Source organism: Ambystoma mexicanum, chromosome 1p, assembly GCF_040938575.1.
Source record: "Ambystoma mexicanum isolate Mex_15411 chromosome 1p, UKY_AmexF1_1, whole genome shotgun sequence".
Taxonomy (NCBI): Eukaryota; Metazoa; Chordata; class Amphibia; order Caudata; family Ambystomatidae; genus Ambystoma; species Ambystoma mexicanum.
Genome location: NC_090921.1, coordinates 123,404,874 through 123,424,822, shown reverse-complemented (window position 1 = coordinate 123,424,822; position 19,949 = coordinate 123,404,874). Strand labels below are relative to the sequence as shown.

Genomic DNA, 19,949 nt, shown 5'->3' with positions numbered 1-19,949 from the left:
GGGCAACAATCGAAAGAGAATGCTTTGCTATTGTGTGGGCACTGAAGAAGTTTAGGCCATACTTGTATGGTTCTACTTTTGTCATTCAGACTGACCACCAACCCTTGAGATGGTTAATGCAAATGAAAGGGGAAAATCCAAAACTATTGAGATGGTCAATCTGCCTCCAAGGGTTTGATTTCACCATTGAGCACAGGTCAGGGTGTCACCATCAAAATGCGGATGGACTCTCTAGGATGTATGTCATCGACTAGAGGTATGAGGTTCATCCAGGAGTGGATTAAATCCTCCTGTCCCTTAGTCTGGGGGGGGGCGAGTGTTAGGGAGAATTCTCTGTTTAGGCTGAATTTCCTAACCTATTGAGTCCCCCAGCAGCTTTGCTGGATTTTCTGGGTTTATTTTTTCTCTCCTGCCAAGAGTGAGACTCTTTTACCCTCACTCTTGGACATGTTTGAAGTGTGTTTCTTTGGTTTGCCTTGTGTTGAATGGGCTATGGGGTCTTGTACTCCATAGGGCCTCATGTGTTTTTGTGAAATGGGTTACACAGCACCCTCAGTGCCGTAACCCAGGGGTGTCCTAGGGACCCCCCAACATAGACTCCATACCCTGGGACTGACTACTGTCTCCCAGGGTCTGTAAAGTCACCATTGACTTTACTAGTCTCAAATCCTGAACAGAACCAGTACAAACCATCATATTGTGGACGTACTGGCCGGGGCAATTCCATTGCCCCGGGGTCTGTTAGTCGAGGGGGCACGTTTCCGTCCCCCCTCATCGAGTTTTGGCTGGTGGCAGTGGAAACTACTTTTTATATTCGACCGCGAATATTTTCCTATGGGATCTCCCATTGTTTTAGGCTAATACCTTTATTTATTTATTTACGGTAGCCTTGAACATACCGCCGGGTTATTTCTTTATTATTATAACTCCGGTTGGTATTTTTTGCCAAAACTTGATTCTAAAATGGCGTTGGTGTTCACCTCTGTAACTCTGACCCAAAGTGGAGCCCTTTGTTCCACTTTTGGCGGGCTTCTCCACAGAAGCCCTCCAAAGTGGTGCCACTCTGTCTGGGGTACTTAGGAGGGGTGGAGGGGGATTTAGGCACCCTGGACTGAGTTACCTTGGTAACTCAAGTCGCACTCCGTCCTGATTGGCCCAAGTGGTGAGCCGGCCGGCTCACCACTTAGCATGTTTGAGTGACAGCTAGGCTGGGTGAATGGGGGTTTGCTGCATAAAAGCAGGGCTTTGGGGACTGGAACTTCAGAAGTCGCCACAGGACCTAAGAAGCCGAAGAGGGAGAAGCCGAGCCGACCTGCCAAGACGACACCACCGGTGAAGCCCTGCAGAACCGTCTCACCACTTTTTCCGACGACAGAGGAGATCTCCCGCCGGAGAGTCTTCTTCCCTTAACTGGTGGGGACAACCAGTTGCTGCCTTCTTTTCGCTGTCCCGAAGCATCTCGTGGCCGCCTTGCCTGGGCCAAGCACCCCGGCAACCGGGATACCACTTTTTACCTCAACCGCGAAAGAGGGGTAAAAATCCTTTGTGACCGGAGAACTCCACGGCTGGCCTCATCCCTGGTAGTGCAACGACCTGCAGCCTTCCTCCCCGTCGAGATCACCTCTTCCTCGGGACGACGCCGCGACTTGCACCCACTACCAGGAACGACTACCACCGCTGGAGGAATCTTTCCACGTTTAAAGGTACTGTGATCCGCCCGGCCTCCCTTGCCACCGATTGTACGGGGTAGATTTAGCCCTCGGCTCTCGAACCTGGGTAGGCCTGGGTCACCCTAACTAAACTTTTCAGAACCGTAGTAAAACCTTTTTCTCTCACCTGCAAAGACTGAGGACATTGTGTGATCTTGGGCACATTTTTCGCCTGGCTCCCTCTAAAGCGGGCCCCGAACTAATTCTCCTGGTTCCACCATTGACTGCCTTTGCTAACCTTATGTGAAAAGTGTTTTACCTTACTGCTCTCTTTATTTCTGCCTTTTTCCCTCCCTTTTGGTAATACTTGTTGGAGTGTCATCTAACGTTAAGCGCTCACCTCTGTTTGGAAATAAGTGGTGTTAACTTAGAATTGTCCAACAAATGATTAGGGATGTACATATGAGTAATAGTAACTGTGTTTGACTTTCTTTTTCTTATCTTTTCTAGTGTGCTAGTGTAATTTATGAGTGTACCTTTAATAAATAAGTTTATACTTTTACACCTAGCTCTGGTTAGTGTTTGCTTGTGCTACTGTGCCTCTGTACCTATTCTGTATCCTCTGTATACTGCCTAACTCTTCTTGAGGGAAGTCTGGCTGCTCAGCCACAGCTACCACAGTGAATCTGTGCGGTGCAGACTGCTACCAAGTGGGTTTACTGCCAACACCTGTAGTCTTAAATCTTTTGCAGTGGTCCCAGAGGGAACTGCACAGGTTTCTGCCTAACATGAGGCGAGGGGCGGGCCACTTTTTTGAGGCGAGGGATGGGCCACTTTTTTTGGGGTGTCCGGGCCTGTTTCTTGTCCCAGTCCGACCCTGCCTCTTTTCACCCCTGACGAGGTTGCTAGACAAGTCCGATCTATGAAAGCCTCTTGAAAACAGGTTCATCCCTGTTCCTCTAAAACCATCGAGGACCACATTGACAACCTCGTTCCGGCCCTTGCTGATTTTTGCAACCACTCCTTTGCCTCTGGATCCTTCCCCTCCCATCTGAAGCACTCCTTTGTGCATCCTCTTCTCAAGAAACCCACAGTTGATCATTCTTGTCCAGCTAACTATCGCCCAATTTCCATTACTCCCTTTTTTGGCAAACTCCTGGAAAAGTTGGCCATCTTTCAGCTTAACCTTCATTCCAATTCTGTTGGCTGTCTCCATGACCACCAGTCTGGCTTCAGAGCTGCCAGTAGCACAGAAACTGCTCTCCTAAACATCTGTGAAGATCTGCTCACCAACCTTGACTCTAACATTCCCTCTGTCCTCATCCTCCTCGATCTCTCTTCTGCCTTCGACACGGTCAACCATACCATCCTGCTCAACCATCTCCGTGAAAACCTGGGTATCACTGATAAGGCTCTGGCTTGGCTGTACTCTTTCCTCTCAGATCGACCCTCCCAGGTCCAACTTGGGTCCTTCCTTTCATTTATCTTCCTCTCTACCTGTGGTGTTCCCCAGGAGTCTAACCTCTCGCCCTGTCTTTTCAACCAATACCTGGCAACTGTCGCCCACTGCATTGCCATTCTCTGCTCAAATTTCCAGTGCTACTCTGACGACACTCAACTAATTTTCAGGCTGCCCTCTGCCACCTCCTCTCCCTCTCTCATCTCTGATTGCCTAACTGCCATTCAAGATTGGTGTGCCGCCAATGATCTTTGTCTGAATGCCAGCAAGACGGAGATCCTCCTCATCGGCACACCTTCACCATCCTTTCCCCTCACTCTCTGGCCGGCCTACCTTGGCCCTCCTCCTACCCCCACCTGCGAGGCTAAGAACCTCGGGGTCATCTTTGACTCGACCCTTTCCTTCTCCGCCCACATCTCTGAGGTCTCTAAAAAGTCAAATTTCCGACTGCACCTCCTCAGAGGTTCTCTGCCTTTCCTCTCCTTCCCCCAGAAACTCATGGTATCTCAAGCTCTGGTTCTCTCTAGCTTGGACTATTGTAACAGCCTCTATCTAAATCTACCTGCCTCTACTCTCCGCCCTCTGCAACTAATCCAGAACAGGACTGCGAGACTTGTCCTTGGCCTCAAGCCCTGGGATCGTATCTCTCCAGCTCTGAAATCTCTCCACTGGCTCCCAGTGGATGCAAGGATTACATTCAAAACCCTCTGCATTGTCCACAAGGCTTTCTGGGGTCTGGGTCCAAAATACCTTCAGCTATCCCTCTGCAAATACTTCCCCTCTCGAGCTCTTCGCTCCTCTACCTCAAACTCACTCAGAGTCAGTCGTTTTTCTAAGAAACAAGCTGGGGGTAGATCTCTGTCTTCGGCTGGGGCTTCCCTCTGGAACAGCCTCCCTGCCACTCTAAAACGTGAGGAGAACCATCTCCGGTTCCGGAAGCACCTCAAGGCCTTCCTCTTTTCTTCTGCCTTTGCTCCCCCTCTCCCATGCTGATCTGTTCTCTCTTGGCACCGTGCACCTGGCCACCCTCTGTCTTTTGGGCCCAGGTACCTGCTCATCCTGCCACCCTCCCGCAGTGCCTCCAGGCCAACCCTTGCACTTGGGTCTGTATCTGTACCCATACAGCCCCCCTTTTTCTTCCTGCACTTATCAGACTTACCCTGTCTGCTGCCTTAAACCTAGCACTTTCAAATTGCTGGCTGCATTACCACTGTTTGTTGCCTTTATTATTTATTTATTGTTATTTATCTGTTTCTCCTCTACTTTGCACTTTCCACCTCTCCCCCCTTCCATGCACTTTTCCCCTCCCCGCTCTCCCATGCACTTGCGCGTTCTCAATGTCACTGGGCCTAGTAAGATCACTGGTTTGTTCTCCCCTGTTCCTCTCCCTTGCCTTTTCGCGCTCTGAAATACTTGCGTACAAGCGCGATAGAAATAAAATATCAATCAATCAAAAAACCTAGCTTCGGCAACCAGTCTGTTGAAGGTAGCAATGTACGTTAACAAGTCCTGATTCCCCTGTCGGAGGGACAAGAGTTCATTGTCTACAGCTTGTTCCTGGGTATGGCGAGCAAAAAGTTTTTCCATTTCTTTCGTCATGGGTTACCAACGGCACCGACCAATCTGCTGCACAACCACTCAGGTATCACAAAACAAAAGCTACCGAGCTTGGTCGTTTGGAAATGCTCCAGGCCTACAAAGAAAATTAAGGCGGCACTGATTGATGAATGCTGCATACTTCCGTGGGTCGTCTGAGAACCTTTCTGGTGGTGCCAGGGGCACTGTTCCAGGTAACGTGATCTGTACTGGAGTGGGTGGTATGGCAGGGTTTTGCATCGTTGGATTGCTTCCAGATAGAGGCGTCTGTCCTGCCTGTGATTGCAAGTATTGCCTGCTAATCTCTTCAGTGGTCACTATTAGGTCTCTCTGGAGGGCATTAGTCTCTTGTCGGGCAGAATGAATCTCAGCACGAAGTTCTCCTAGCAATTGGGCCAATTGGTCCATTTCTGATGTCTCCATGGTGCCCAGGTGGATTTGTTATGGTAGGCTTTGTGTTCTGTTACGCTCACCTGGTATCCACAGGAACGCCACCCAGCCGGGTTACTCGCTGGTATGCTTCTCAGCTTTGCCCTGATGTGGTCTGCGGGGAAGGTTCTGTCTGAAAATACAGGAGGACTGTGTTCAGGACTGACCGACTGGGGTAAGTATCCTCCCTCCACCCCCGTATGATTTCAGTCCCTCTGGCGCCCTCTCCTCACCTTGTGGTAGAATTAGGCAGGCTCTCCGTCGTGCCTTCTTTGTAGGGGCGCGTTGTTTTTCATGGGCGAGTGCAGTCCAGTTACTTCACTGACACCGGTCCGTTGGATATTGTTCAGGTAGGTCTTATTGCTGTTCTTTAGTTTTGTTGCTATCGTGCATGGCTTTCTTTGTTTAAAATGTCTCTTTTTTCTCCCTTAGGTATGCAGAGCTTCAGCGCGGTGAACTGGCCCTGCTGATAAATGATGGCACATTAAGAGCGCTATGATGCGCTAAGTAAGCGCTATGCGCAGTGCTGCGAAGTCTTGCCTTTGCAAACCTGTGTTTTCCTTCCTTGTAGGTCGCGGTGTTCTTCAGCGCGAGTGGAATGTCCGGAGTGGTGCCAGCCGAGAGGCGACCAGCCAGGTAAGCCTTTTGACCAGTTTGTAATTTGCAAATGTCTCTATTGCTTTCTTTAATGTTGCCTCTATCTTCCTCTTTCAGGTTGTTCCGTCCGGGCGGCGTGCAGATTCAAGGAAGCTGTTCTCAGTAGCTGTGAGTGTTTAAAGATGAAGACTGCAGGTAAGATGCTGCTGCTAATGATGTTCCTTTTGTTTCCTTGCAAAAGTAGTAAAGTAGTACCTAGGCTACCACACCCAAAACACTAGCCTGCATAGCTTGGTTCTTAGGAACCAAGCTATGTGGATGCCTCCATGTTGGCTGACAATACAATAAAGTAGTTCCCAAGCACATTGTTTTTCATGGTGTATCAGCCTGGCGCCATAGGTGCCAGGACTGGCCCCATGAGGGCTTTTGAAGAGGATGCCAGGCTCTAGAGGCCCGAGTCCTGACTCCACCTGGCCAATGGGTTTGCCAGAGGGGGTTTTGGGCGAGGGTCGTGACAGCGGTTGTGTAGTCTTTGGCAGAACCGGGGCCTTGTCATTGGCGGAGGCCTTCTTACGATGCGTCTCGACGGGTCTTGGAACATTGGGGGTAGCGCCCTTCACTTTAGTGTGCCTGGTCGCTAGGTGCATCTGCCGCTGCGGGGAGGGCTGCCGACCTTGGCGGTTGGCGGGCACCCCCGAGACTTCCGGTGTGCCTGTTGGTGCTGTGGACTGCTTCGATTTTGTCAAAGATTGGCCGGGGGTTGTGTGTTTAGTGAGTTGAAAGTGTTCGTCTTTGTCGCCAGGGTGTACAGTCCCCATACCAGTGCCTGAGCTGTGCCTGGCGATGCCGGCGACAGTTGATGCGTGGCGGGAGCTCTCCGCTGAAAGGTCAACGACCTCCGAGTTGGAGGCCTGCTCGTCACTGATGCCCTTGTCGCACTCGACGGTTGCGGCAGCGGGAGAACTTGACTCTGCCTTCGACATCCCGTAGGCTGCCCACCGCTTGACAAGGCGCTCCTTCAATGTCTTCGGACGGAGGAGCTTGCAAGCCGCACAACCTTGTTCGTCGTGATCGAGGAGCAAGCAACGGTTACACCGTCGATGCTTAACTATCCAAGGAAATTTGCTCTTGTAAATGGGGCTAAACCTAAATGGAGTCCTCTCCATAGCTGAGGATAGGGAAAATGATGAAGACCAGGGAGTAAAGAGGGAGGAAAGGGAAAGGCATTCTCAGATTTTACAGAAATGCCCCCCCCAGACCCCCACTCTCCCTACTGTGTAGGCCGGCTGGAAGGCCCGGCCACGTGGTCGGCAACCCCGACTGGATCACTGTCCGTCGAAGGTCCGTGGATGTTTCGGCAGAAATCCGGAACAGCCATCGATAGGAAGGACGGTCAAGGTGATCTTAACTAAAAATATAAAATATTCGACCAAAGGTCGATGGGACAATTAACAATGTCTCTGTACGAGCTCCGCTTAAGGCGACCAGTATGCTGGGCGGAAAAAACAATCTGAGGGACCTTTGCGCGTGAGGGATTTTGGGTACACTACACATCACGATAGGGATAGTGTTACAGACACGCCTATGCCGACGTCCCCTTTCGATCCTCGAAAGACAATACTCTGCAGTAACCACTGGATGTCAGACTATATGCACAGCATGTGATTCTAAGCAGATTAACAAGCATCAGAAACATATTTGTCCTCATGAATATTAATGAGGGATATCCTGAAACCCTGTCAGGATTTTAGCCCTCGAGGCCCGGAGTTGGACAACCATGCTCTACATATAGCGAGGTTCAGTCCTAGTGAATTAGAAGTGAAAGGACACACTAGTAAACGGCTGGAATGCCAAAGCTAAGAGAGTTCAAGGGTGGCAAATGGTGCTGGCTTCAGTCTTACAGAGACGTTCTGGAAATGATCTAGGGAAAGCAGTACACATTGACAACTCTCTTTGCTTAGAGAGACTTCCTCACTTCAACACAAGGCTATGACAATGTGGCCAATCAAGATTCAACTGAACTTCGATGAAAAGGGGCACTCACTGTTCATCGTACGGGGAGTCAGACACCTGCAGCACAGAGGCCTGGAAATCCTGGATGACCTCCTGATAGGAGAAAGACAAGAGTTCATTGATCATCAGTTATTTGACATTTCACCCTCCGTCCCTATTCCCCTATGGCTGCATGGCCTCCAATTACCCAAGACAAAATATAAAAACAGTGCTAGCTGCATGGCCCCAGCCTAAAAGAGGTGTGAGAGTCACTAGAAAATGTCATGCAGATGAAACCAAGTAAAAAAGGAAAACAGACTTTGAAAAACAAGATTTCACGTTAACAGATGGTCCATAAAATGATATTTCTTCCAATAGTATAACTTACTGCAAAATACAGCCCTATTTTAAAAGGTTTGCATCTCTCCAGAAAGAGCTCAATAGTTAAAATGGATTCCCAGAACCAATTCACATTCGTATATTGTGCATAGCTTATAATAATATTGATAAATTAAGCACTGTTTGGAAAAAAAGATGAATAGGCAAAGTCCTCTTGTGCTAGGCTTTTACGTTCAAATGTAAGTTTACTTAAACTTTCGCCGCCAAGTTGGAACACTTGTTTTTCTAAACCTATGAATGGTTTCAGAGTTTCTCCATACAGTTTTGCTTAGGTTTCTATCCCTGCATTCAGTCCATACTGAAGCAGTCTACGGGTGCATCATAATCTTGGACTTCAGGCCAATGGGATCCTTCATTACACATCCATAGGTTGGATGTTATTCTGGACAGCGCAAAAACGTTCAAGAGACATTGCCCACTGCAGTTTCCCCACCCTCGCTCCCCTGTGCAGCTGTCCAGAGAAGTCCCCATCAAGTCCCTTTTAATGACCCCAAAGATGCATTCAGCCCACAGACCTTTCATGAGCTACCACAATGAACATTATGCTGCTCCATCAAAACCAGCGGAAGGAGTACCGATTCATCTTTGCCAGTTACCTTGCTCAACACTGTACCGCATCAGACCACTATTATAATATTGCAATGATAATTTACTTACATCTCACGGTTTTATGTGATTTTGTTGTAAAAATGTAATTGAATTTGAGTTAATCTCATTTTTTTATTTTTGTGGTAGAGTTTGCCGCAAAATTATGTGAGGGAGACCCCCTGCCCCCAATAAACACACAACATTATTAATTCACCTAAACCCACCCGGCCCATATATATTTGTAGCAAAATTTGTTACATTGAAATCAACCAAATCTGACTTGGCAAAACTTCCCTATCCCCATCTTACCTTCTGCTGTCATAGGCTGCTTAATAACACGTGCAATCTATGATATCTAGCAGCGTTCCTGACCCCGTATTATATCTTGAGACTTGCAATTGAACCTGCTGCTCCAGATAATCTGATAGTCACTCAATATTGCTGGTAAACAGCTATAGCTACACAGAGTAATAGCTCCTCGCTTGATGCACCACAAATGATTTGCAGTATGTGACTAAATTCACACAGTAACTGTGTTTTTCATCTGGACAACCATCATTCCAGTTCGCAAGACTATCTGGTGAGAAAATGAGCAGGATACAGACCTGAAACACGCCTAAACAGCATACAGGCCAGAAGAGCATCTAAACACGTACAGACCTGAATCATAGTAACAAGATACTGACCGGAAGCACACCTCAACAGATACAACCATGATGCACACCTAAGCAAGGTAGAAAACTGAAACACACCTAAATAGGACACAGAGCCGAAGAGCATCTAAACATGTACAGACCTCAATAAAAGTTGCACGTGATACTGACCAGAAGCATAGTAAGAAGATACTGACTGGAAGCACACCTAAACCGGATACAGCCCAGAGACACACCTAAACAAGATAAAGAACCGAAACACACCTAAACAGGATACAGAGCCGAAAAGCATCTTAACATGTACAGACCTGAATAAAAGCTACACAGGATACTGACCAGCAGCATACCTAACCAGGATGGAGACCTGAAGAACACCTGAACATGTACAGACCTGAAGCATAATAGTACAAGACACTGACCGGAAGCACACCTCATCAGGATACAGCCCTGATGCACACCTAAACAGGATAAAGACTTGAAACACAACTAAACCTCTACAGACCTGAATCACAGAATCCAAACATGTACAGACCTGAAGCACAGCAACACAAGATACTGACCGGAAGCACACCTCAACAGATACAACCCTGATGCACACCAAAGCAAGATAGACAACTGAAACACACCTAAATAGGACACAGAGCCGAAGAGCATCTAAACATGTACAGACCTCAATAAAAGTTGCACGTGATACTGACCAGAAGCATACCTAAACAGGATACAGCCCAGAGACACATCTAAACAAGATAAAGAACCGAAACACACCTAAACAGGATAAAGACCTGAAACACACCTAAACAGGATAAAGACCTAAAACACACCTAAACAGGGTACAGACCTGAATAAAAGCTACACAGGATACTGACCGGCAGCATACCTAAACAGGATGGAGACCTGAAGAACACCTGAACATGTACAGACCTGAAGCATAGTAGTACAAGACACTGCCCGGAAGCACACCTCATCAGGATACAGCTCTGATGCACACCTAAACAGGATAAAGACCTGAAACACAACTAAACCTCTACAGACCTGAATCACAGAATCCAAACATGTACAGACCTGAAGCACAGCAACACAAGATACTGACTGGAAGCACACCTCCACAGGATACATACCTGATGCACATCTAAGGAACTAAGACACACCGAAACAGGATAAAGACCGGAAAAACACCTAAACGGGATACAGAGCTGAAGAGCATCTAAACATGTACAGACCTGAATAACAGCTACACAGGATACTGACCAGAAGCCAACCTCCACAGAATACAGATCTGAAGAACACCTGAACAGACCTGAGGCACAGTAATACAAGATACTGACCGGAAGCAAATGCGCTCCTAAAGAAGATAAATAACTGAACACACACCTCAACAGGGTAAAGACCTGAAACGCACCTAAACAAGATACATACCTGAAGAGCATTTAAACATGTACAGACCTGCATAACAGCTACAAGGTATACTGACCAGAAGCACACCTAAACAGTATAGAGACCTGAAGAACGCCTGAACCTGTACAGACCTGAAGCACAGCAACACAACATAGTGACCAAAAGCACACCTAAACAGGTTACAGACCTGAAACACACATAAATAGGATACAGATTTGAAAGACATCTAAACGTGTACTGATATGAAACACGCCTAAACAGCATACAGGCCGGAAGAGCATCTGAACACGTACAGACTGAAGCATAGTAAGAAGATACTGACTGGAAGCACACCTTAACAGGATACAGACCTGATGCACACCTAAACAAGATAAAGAACTGAAACACACCTAAACAGGATACAGACCTAAAACACACCTAAGTCGGATACAGAGCTGAAGAGCATCTAAACATGTACAGACCTGAATAAAAGCTACAAAGGATATTAACCAGAGGCATACCTAAACAGGATGGAGACCTGAGGAACACCTGAAGAAGATAAAGAACTGATGCACACCTATTCAAGATAAAGAGCATCTAAACATGTACAGACCTGAATAAAAGCTACACAGGATACTGACTAGAAGCACACCTAAATAGAATAGAGACCTGAAGAACGCCTGAACATGTACAGACCTGAAGCACAGCAACACAAGATACTGAACAGAAGCACACCTGACCAGGATACAGCCCTGATGCACAAAAGAACTAAAACACCTAAACAGGATAGAGACCTGAAGCACACCTGAACATGTATAGACCTGAAACACGGCTATACAGGATGCTAAGGGGATGCACAACTAAGCAGGATACAGGCACAAAGTACAGCTGCACAGGATACTGAATGGAAGCACAACTAAACGGCATACAAACCTGAATCCCACCCAGCAGGAACTGAACAGGGTACAGGCCTAAAGAATATCTGTCCAGAATTTAAACAAAGATGTGGATTGGTGCACAACAACTCAAGGGGTAACTAAACACCTCTGAACAGGCTACAGGACCAAAACATGCACAAGGGCACAAATAAACAAAACAAGATCATGCGTAAACCAGCTCGTTGTTAAATATATTGATGCCAAATGGATGTAAGGTTTCATCAAATGCAACTGAAATGGACATTTATCTGAAGCATACCATGTTAGTGTATACCATTGAAACATGACAGAGAGCTAAATCATACCAGACCTCACCAGAAAGATACACAGCTCTGAAGCATAACTGATAAGTCTGTCACAGCTATGAGGCATAACTGAACTGTCTGAAAACTAAACATAAAACGCTTCTGAAGCATAATTGAACAGCATGACAACGGTGCCTACCACACCTCTGAGACATAACTGACAGCCTGCCTACTGAACATAGCATGCCTCTGAAGCATAAGTGACACGTCTGCCAACAGAGCACAAGATACTTCTGAAGAAAAGCAGAACAGTCTGAAAACTAAACAGAACACAGCCCTGAAGCATGACTGAACAGTCTGCCAACTGCGCATAGCACAACCCTGAAGCATAACTGAGTAGTCTGACAGCTGAACCTAACACAGCTCTGAAGTATAACTGAGCAATATGCAAACTGGACATAACACACCTATGAGGCATCACTTAAAAGTCTGAAATCTAAACAGGCCTGAAGCATGACTGAACACTCTGCCAACTGAACATAACAGAGCTCAGAAGCATAACTGAACAGTCTGAAAACTAAACAGAACACAGCCCTGAAGCATGACTGAACAGTCTGCCAACTGAGTATAGCACAACTCTGGGGCATAACTGAGCAGTCTGACAACTGAACATAACTTTGCCCAGAAGCATGACTGAACAGCCTGCCAACTGATCATAACACAGCTCTGAAGCATAACTGAACACAGTCTGAAAACTGAACATAACACAGCTCTGAAGCATAACTGAGCAATCTGCAAACTGGACATAAAACACCTATGAGGGATCACTGAACAGTATGAAAACTAAACAGAACACAACCCTGAAGCATAACTGAACAGCCTGCCAACTGAACATGATGCATCTCTGAAGCATAACCGAGCAATATGAAAACTCGACATAACACACCTATGAGGCATCACTGAACAGCCTGAAAACTAAACATAGTACTGCCCTGAAGCATAACTGAACAGTGTGAAAGCTGAACATAAAACAGCTCTGAAGCATAACTGAGAGGTTTTGCAAAGCCTTATCTCTGAAGGGTGTCTAAGGAATCTGCCAAGTGCACGTAGCACAGTTCTGAAGCATAGGGGGAGCAAAGTGGGAGCTAGGTGGGTGCCCAAGGCAGAAGGATCAGGACAAGTGCGGGGAATAACTAAGGCAATCTGGGGCACCCCAGGGTGTACTGGCTGTCGGGTCCCACCGTACATTTGGGATCATGTCCTTACGTGGGTTGACTCTTCCCCTTTGCTTGTGGTCCCATCATGACCTCTTCTCAGGACTTGGCTGTGACGGCCACTTATTTTTATCTCTTTCCCTGGCATGGCTTCCTTTTTCTCCCCGATTGATTAGTGTAAGGAGAGAAAATGATATTTATACTTTGTTGGACTTTCCGTTTCACAAAGAGCCTGGATTCGGTTTGTCTATGCCATTTATTTATGATAAACAGTTATTTTCTTCTTTTTTGGCTTCGACCCTGGTGTATCGCCTGCTTCTTCTTCCCGTCCATTCCTTTGCTGTCTCCCTTTTTTCAGTATTTCAAGTCATTTTTGTACCATCTCATTGACTACTGTACAGTGCCTTCATGAAGGCACTCTGGAAATACCTAATTAATATATAAATACAGTGGGAATTGATGTTTATTCCTACTGCCCCCAGATCACCCCCTGAATATGCTGGGATCTGTTTTCTCTGGTTGACGGCACCATGCCATGCTAGAGTATCTCTTCCTTTTTTTCCTTTCCCCATCTTCCTCTTCTCTCTGAGATCACGGTACAGCCGGGGAGACCTCAGCGGTGCCGCACGATCCCGGTGGCTTCTTTGGAATCACTCCTAGTTATCCAATCTATCGGATCTCTTGATTAGGCCATCTCTTTTGCTTTCTGGTCAGGTGACCACTTTGTTACAATGGTACTGGGCCGGCAAAGACACCTGCTGTACAGTGAGATGATTTACTCCTTGCCAGGGAACCACCCCATTATTTGCAAAAATATTTCAGACTTCTGGTTGGAGTTTCAAAACGATTTCTTATTTTTATTTTTCCAATACTTCAATAAACATTTTTATTTATTTAAGGTCACCAATATAATAAATGTTTTTCATATGTTTCGACCTAAGAAGGTCATCTCAGGTGGCTAAAAGTAACTAAAACGATTGGCCAGCAGGGGGCGCACGGACGATGATCGCCTCCGTGTGAGTTCTCGACACACGGGCCCCAAAAGTGACCTGAGCCCCCACTTTTGCCCCCCCCCCGGGTCCAACAACAGCAGTTTGAGCCATCGGAAGCACCCCCCCACCTCCCGAGCGTAAACCCGACAAAAATCGGACCTCCAGTCTAGGAGAAATGTTTGTCGGAACCTGCCTCCCTCTCACCCACGAGGACACCACCTGGAAAGGAGGCCGCGGTCACACATGGCCCGCGGCACCCGACTCCTCCCTCTGCTCTCCCGGCAGAGGATCCACGCTGCGCTGTAACTCCTGGGAAAGCCGCGGACACCCAACTGCATGACATACATCGGGGGCCGAACGACCACAGCTGTCTCTGCGTTCCCGGACACCGGCACCGCGACGGGCAGAACCAATCTGCAGAGGTGAGTGCCCATCCCCCCTGGAGTGTTCCGAGGCACCTCGCCTCGACTGGCGCCCATTTCTCCTCCCTGGAATGTGCCCCGCCCGGGGCCCAGACTTGAACAGCTGAGCGGGGGGTGCCAAAGTGACCCCCAATCCCCTCGCTCTCACTGAGGACTTGGCCCCGCGAGGACTCGCGGATGGGCCGCCCATGCACCTGATCCCCCTGGCACCCCCTTCCTGACACCCCCAGGGGACCCCATCGACCAGAGTGCTAGGGCCCAGCAGGAGCCGGCCCTAATCTCTGAACGGAGCCGCTGGCCCAGCGCACTCCATACACCAGCTGAGACGTTGGTCCCTGCTCTTCACAGCACTAACCCCATTGGGCCATAAAGTCACCAAAGTGCCGCTTATGCCCCAGCCTCCACTGCTTCTAGCCAGACCTACCCACGCAATCCCTTCGGACTCCACCACCCGAGGCCTCTCATCACACGGCAACAAACTTGACTGTGCAGTGAGGCTAAGCAGAGGGTTGGGCCCCCATTCCTGGGGCGTGTGCCCTCCTCTGGCAAGGCCTCAGCCCACTGCCTGATCAGGACACGGATAAGTGGCCCAGTAACAGAGAGCAGCAGAATACCTGGAGGTGTTCACCACCCCCACCTCGTCTGCACCCAAGACCCTCTCCTTGGGGCCTCGCCTCACAGACTCTCCCCGTAGCCCCATTACGGGCCGGCATCGATACTCAGGCCCCCCTGACACGACATTGGACCCACCGAAGGAAATTGACCGGAGCGGTGGCTAGAGCCCCTGGAGACAGGGTGTGTGCCTCCTCCCACCGAAGAACCCCCGCCCAGAGGGTCATCGCCTCGGTGTCCGCCAACACCGCCTACGTGCCTCTCAACACACCAGGAACGAGGGTAGGGCCCCCGATCCCGGGGCGTGTGCCTCCTCGCATGCAAGTGCCCCATGAACATTCCAAGTAAGCTTGCCAAATACGCCTACACCCCGCTGCCGCAGGCTCCCGACCAAAGGCCAATAATGTCACTAGAAGCCTCCGAAACGGGTTCAGCTGCTACCAAGGGAGACATCGCCGCCCTCCTAAGTGAAATTCGCAACATGGTTGCCAACCTTGGCGGTAAAATGGATAATATGACCCAGAGAGTAGACAACATCGAGGAGAGACTAGAGGGAGTCGAGAACAACCAGGCCTCAATCGACACCCTAGAAGCCCAAATGGAGCTTAGAATATGAAGTATAGAGAAGAAGGAGGACGATATTTGCCTTAAGATATATGATTTGGAAAACAGAGAGAGAAGGAATAACCTGCGGTTTTTTGGAATTCCGGAGAGAGAAGGGGAGACAGAGGAAGACCTCAAACACGATATCGTCAAAATCCTGACGGCGGACGAGGACATTGATGAACTCAAGACCGAGAGAATTCATAGAGCTGGCGGCCCCTCAGGTGGCCCGAGATCGGTCCTTGCCAGATTCCACAGATATCAGGACAGAACAAGGATACTTGCTAAAGCCAGATCCGGAGGCACCCTTACCCTTGGAGGGGCCCAGATTACCATTTTCCAGGATCTTTCATCGCTGACACTGGCCCTACGCCGCCTCTGTGGTCCTCTCACGATATGGCTAAAAGATCAAGGCACGAGATACAGTTGGGGATACCCATTCTCCCTCGCGTTTGAACATGGGAGCAGGAAGTTTTTACTCCGCTCTGAAGAAGCAATCCGAGAATGCATCGCCGACCTCCTCGGATCAACCTCGGGGGAGGGAACTCAGGATACCCCTGCACAGGACAGATCAGGATGGGAACTTCGGGGCCCGAGAAGGAAACGAGTAAAGGGATCCAGGAAGTACAGGCGACCCAATGACACACCAGACAATAACAAATGACAACGTGCGCCCAAGCTCTATATCCCGGCGATCTTTGCTTCCGAGGTCCCTGCAGTGGACTTAACTACATCCCGGATCACAGCACTCCTGTATCACTGATTCCATCATATGCCATGTGAACTGCTTGATCCGCAAACACGAACTGCCGAGGAATGAAGACTCCGGAAAGCGCATGTATCATAATATATACTAGCACACATTTAAAGTTGCTGTTGTTTGTAATACTCTCGTTTGTTACAGAATTTTATAAAAGGGGGGGGCGGGAGCTCAAAAATTATATGTTGATGTTATTAGTTGACGGGGCCGTGTGGTTATGACCCTTGCTGGTGGTCCGACAGTAAACCGGTTGTTCACATCCAGTCCAACTCGGACGCCATCACAAACAGACACAGACCCTCATCGAAGAACCAAAGAGCAACGTGACAGAACAGAGGGCAAAGGGTATGATGTTCAATACCCGACAGGGGCGGGTGGGGGGAGGGAGACAGGGAATGGCACACCCTCAGGTAAAGCCTCTGTTAAGTAGAGGCAGCTACTACATTACTTCCAGCATGGCAATTTCCTGCAATGGGCAGCGTGACGTCGCGACCGATCTCCACGAACATATTAATGTCCCACAGACATAACGAATCAAGTGACAGGCAGGGCATACTTAAAAATGGCACGCTGAATGTTAAGGGACTTAACTCCCCCACAAAGAGATCGCTGGTAACAAGAGATTTCAAGAAGGCCAAACTAGATATACTCTTTTTACAAGAAACCCGATACAGCAAGGGAGAAGAGAGGAAGGTCTTATATGCTAAGTTAGGCTCTGAATATAGGGGCTCTGTCCGGCTCAAGAAAGCGGGAGTCGGCATATTAGTCAATAAAATCCTCCAATTTGAACTCTTGAAGTCATGGATGGATGTCAGTGGCAGAGCACTAGTCCTAGTGGGCAGGATACAAGGCACCATCATCACCCTGGCGTCAATATACGCCCCCAATACAGGACAAGCCAGATTCCTGCAGAGGATAATCCCGAAAGTCATGAGCGAAGCAGAAGGCGAGGTAATACTCGGGGGTGATCTGAACACGTGGATGGATCCGGAACAGGATAGACAATCAGGTCGCACCTCCACGCCCCCTCAAGTGGGCGTTGGACACCCACCGGCCGCAGATATGATGGATGCCTACAGTCTCACCGATGCGTGGAGACATACCAATCCCAACCGTACTGGCTTTACTTTCTTCTCAGCGCCGCATACGACCTTTTCCAGAATAGACTATATATACCTAACTGCAGACCTCATCACGGCAATGACTGATGCCATTATAATCCCTGTCTCATGGTCAGACCACGATATGGTCATGGTCACCCTTGATCAAATGGCCCTTCCTCGAAGATGCTCCAACTGGCGGTGCAACGAGACTCTCTTTAAGGAACCAATTTTTCGGGAACAACTAGAGCAGGATATTACCCAATACTTTGAGATTAACAACACGGGCAAACTTCCATGAACACAATTTGGGAAGCTGGCAAGGCGACCTGGAGAGGGCTAATTATTAAAGAGGGAGCATTGAAAAAAAGAGAAAGACAACTGATAGAAAATAGGCTCCGAAACGAAATTACTCAGCTTGACCTCATGGCACAGTCAGCTGACCAAGATAGACTACAGAAGATTAAGGAGGCCAACGACAAGAGGGAGGAACTATGACAACTGGAGGTGGGCAGCACTGCGCGCAAGCTTCAATGCCTGAAGCAGAAACACTATGAACATGGGGACAAAGTAGGCGCCTTACTAGCCGCAAGACTTTGAGGTCAACGCCAAGAGAGGTGGGTGCCCACGATCCAGACAGAAGGGAATTCCTGCGAACCATTTCCCCCCAGTGTCCCGGAAGCCTTTGCCGACTTCTATGAGGAGTTATACACGAAACGCGCTGCTTTGCACCCAGAAGCGATAATTGAGTATATGGACAAAATACCCTTGCCTACCCCCCCGTCTGATACAGCACATACCTTGGAAGCCCCCATCACAGGAGAAGAAATTGAAGAAGCAATCAAAAGACTTCCAACAGGGAAAGCCCCCGGGAACGACGGGTACACAGCAGGGTTCTATAAGACTTTCAAAGACGCTCTTCTCCCATTCATGGTTGACCTATTTAACAACATCCTTCAATCCGGTGTGGCACCCGAATCCTTCTCTGAAGCACTGATAACAGTCATCCCCAAGGAGGGTAAGGACCCAAAGCTGTGTGCCTTCTACCGTCCGATATCCCTTCTAAATATCGATGCCAAAATGTATACGAGAATCCTTACTGCAAGGATGGAGTCACACATGCCATCAATAATCCACAATGACCAGGCGGGTTTCATCCTAGGCAGACAAGGCACGGACTCCACCCAGAAAACCCTGCACTTAATCCACAAAGCCCAAACATAGTTGAGCAAACCAGCGTTACTCTCAATTGATGCCGAGAAGGCGTTCGACAGAGTCGAATGGCATTTCCTGGAGGCCACGCTAAAGAAAATAGGCTTAGGCCCCACGCTCCGTCGAGGGATCAAAGCTATCTATACATCCCCAAGAGCACCGGTTGCGGTGAACGCCCAATTCTCCCGTTGGTTCCCCCTCAGCAGGGGTACGAGACAGGGTTGCCACCTTTCGGAAATACTTTCCGCGCTGTCCCTGGAGCCCCTCGCCGTAATCCTGCAAGCAGATCCTGCAGTGGAAGGGATTCAGGTGAATGGCAAAGAATATAAACTAGCCTTGTATGCGGACGACATTCTGCTCCATGTGTCAAACACAACGTCTTCCATTCCACGAGCGATCCATCTGATAGAGGAATACAGCACACTCTCAGGATTCAAGATCAACAAATCCATTCTTTTTCCACTCCATGACCCATCTCCAGAACACCAAATCGCTCTCGAGCAACTCGGGCTGATCATCGGAGGCCCAACAATGAGATACTTGGGGATTAACTTAACGCGACACCTCGACAACCTTTACGAAGCCAATTTCCCTCTGATTCTCAAAGCCCTCAAGGCTGATCTCAAGAAATGGAAACCGCTGACAATCTCCTGGATGGGACGCCTAAATGCAATCAAAATGGTGACCCTCCCACGGTTCCTTTATCCCTTTCAGGTCTTGCCCCTCACAATCCCAGAGCATTTCTTCAGACAAGTCAGAAAGGCCATACTAGAATTTCTGTGGAATGGGAAGAAACCAAGAATCCCCTGCAATGTTTTAATATTACCAAAGGACTTAGGAGGAGTGGGCTTGCCAGACATAGAACGCTATTATCAAGCCACACAGCTCAGAATTTTAATCCCACACCTGCGAGATAGGAAGGACCTTCAATGGGTCCAACTGGACAACAACATTTTAGCCACCGTAACTCTGGCAGAATGGCTATGGGTCTCCAGACCGAAACTTACGAGAAGACTCCGCAACCACCCGATACTGGGCACAATGTGGAACATATGGAAGAAGGGGAAAGCGATGTTGGGAGTCACCACGTGGCCTTCGCCCCTAAGCCATCTCTG

The 19,949-nt window shown here is 48.6% G+C and overlaps 1 protein-coding gene across 2 annotated transcripts in view; it reads right to left on the bottom strand.

Annotated features, from left to right (window-relative positions):
- ACTL6B (actin like 6B) overlaps positions 1–19,949 on the bottom strand; it is a 545,030-nt gene that overhangs the window by 214,550 nt on the left and 310,531 nt on the right. For both annotated transcript variants that reach the window (XM_069644827.1, XM_069644836.1), the window contains one exon: positions 7,775–7,836. In XM_069644827.1, coding sequence (XP_069500928.1) covers positions 7,775–7,836 — 62 coding nt within the window. The remainder of the gene's footprint in view (positions 1–7,774; positions 7,837–19,949) is intronic.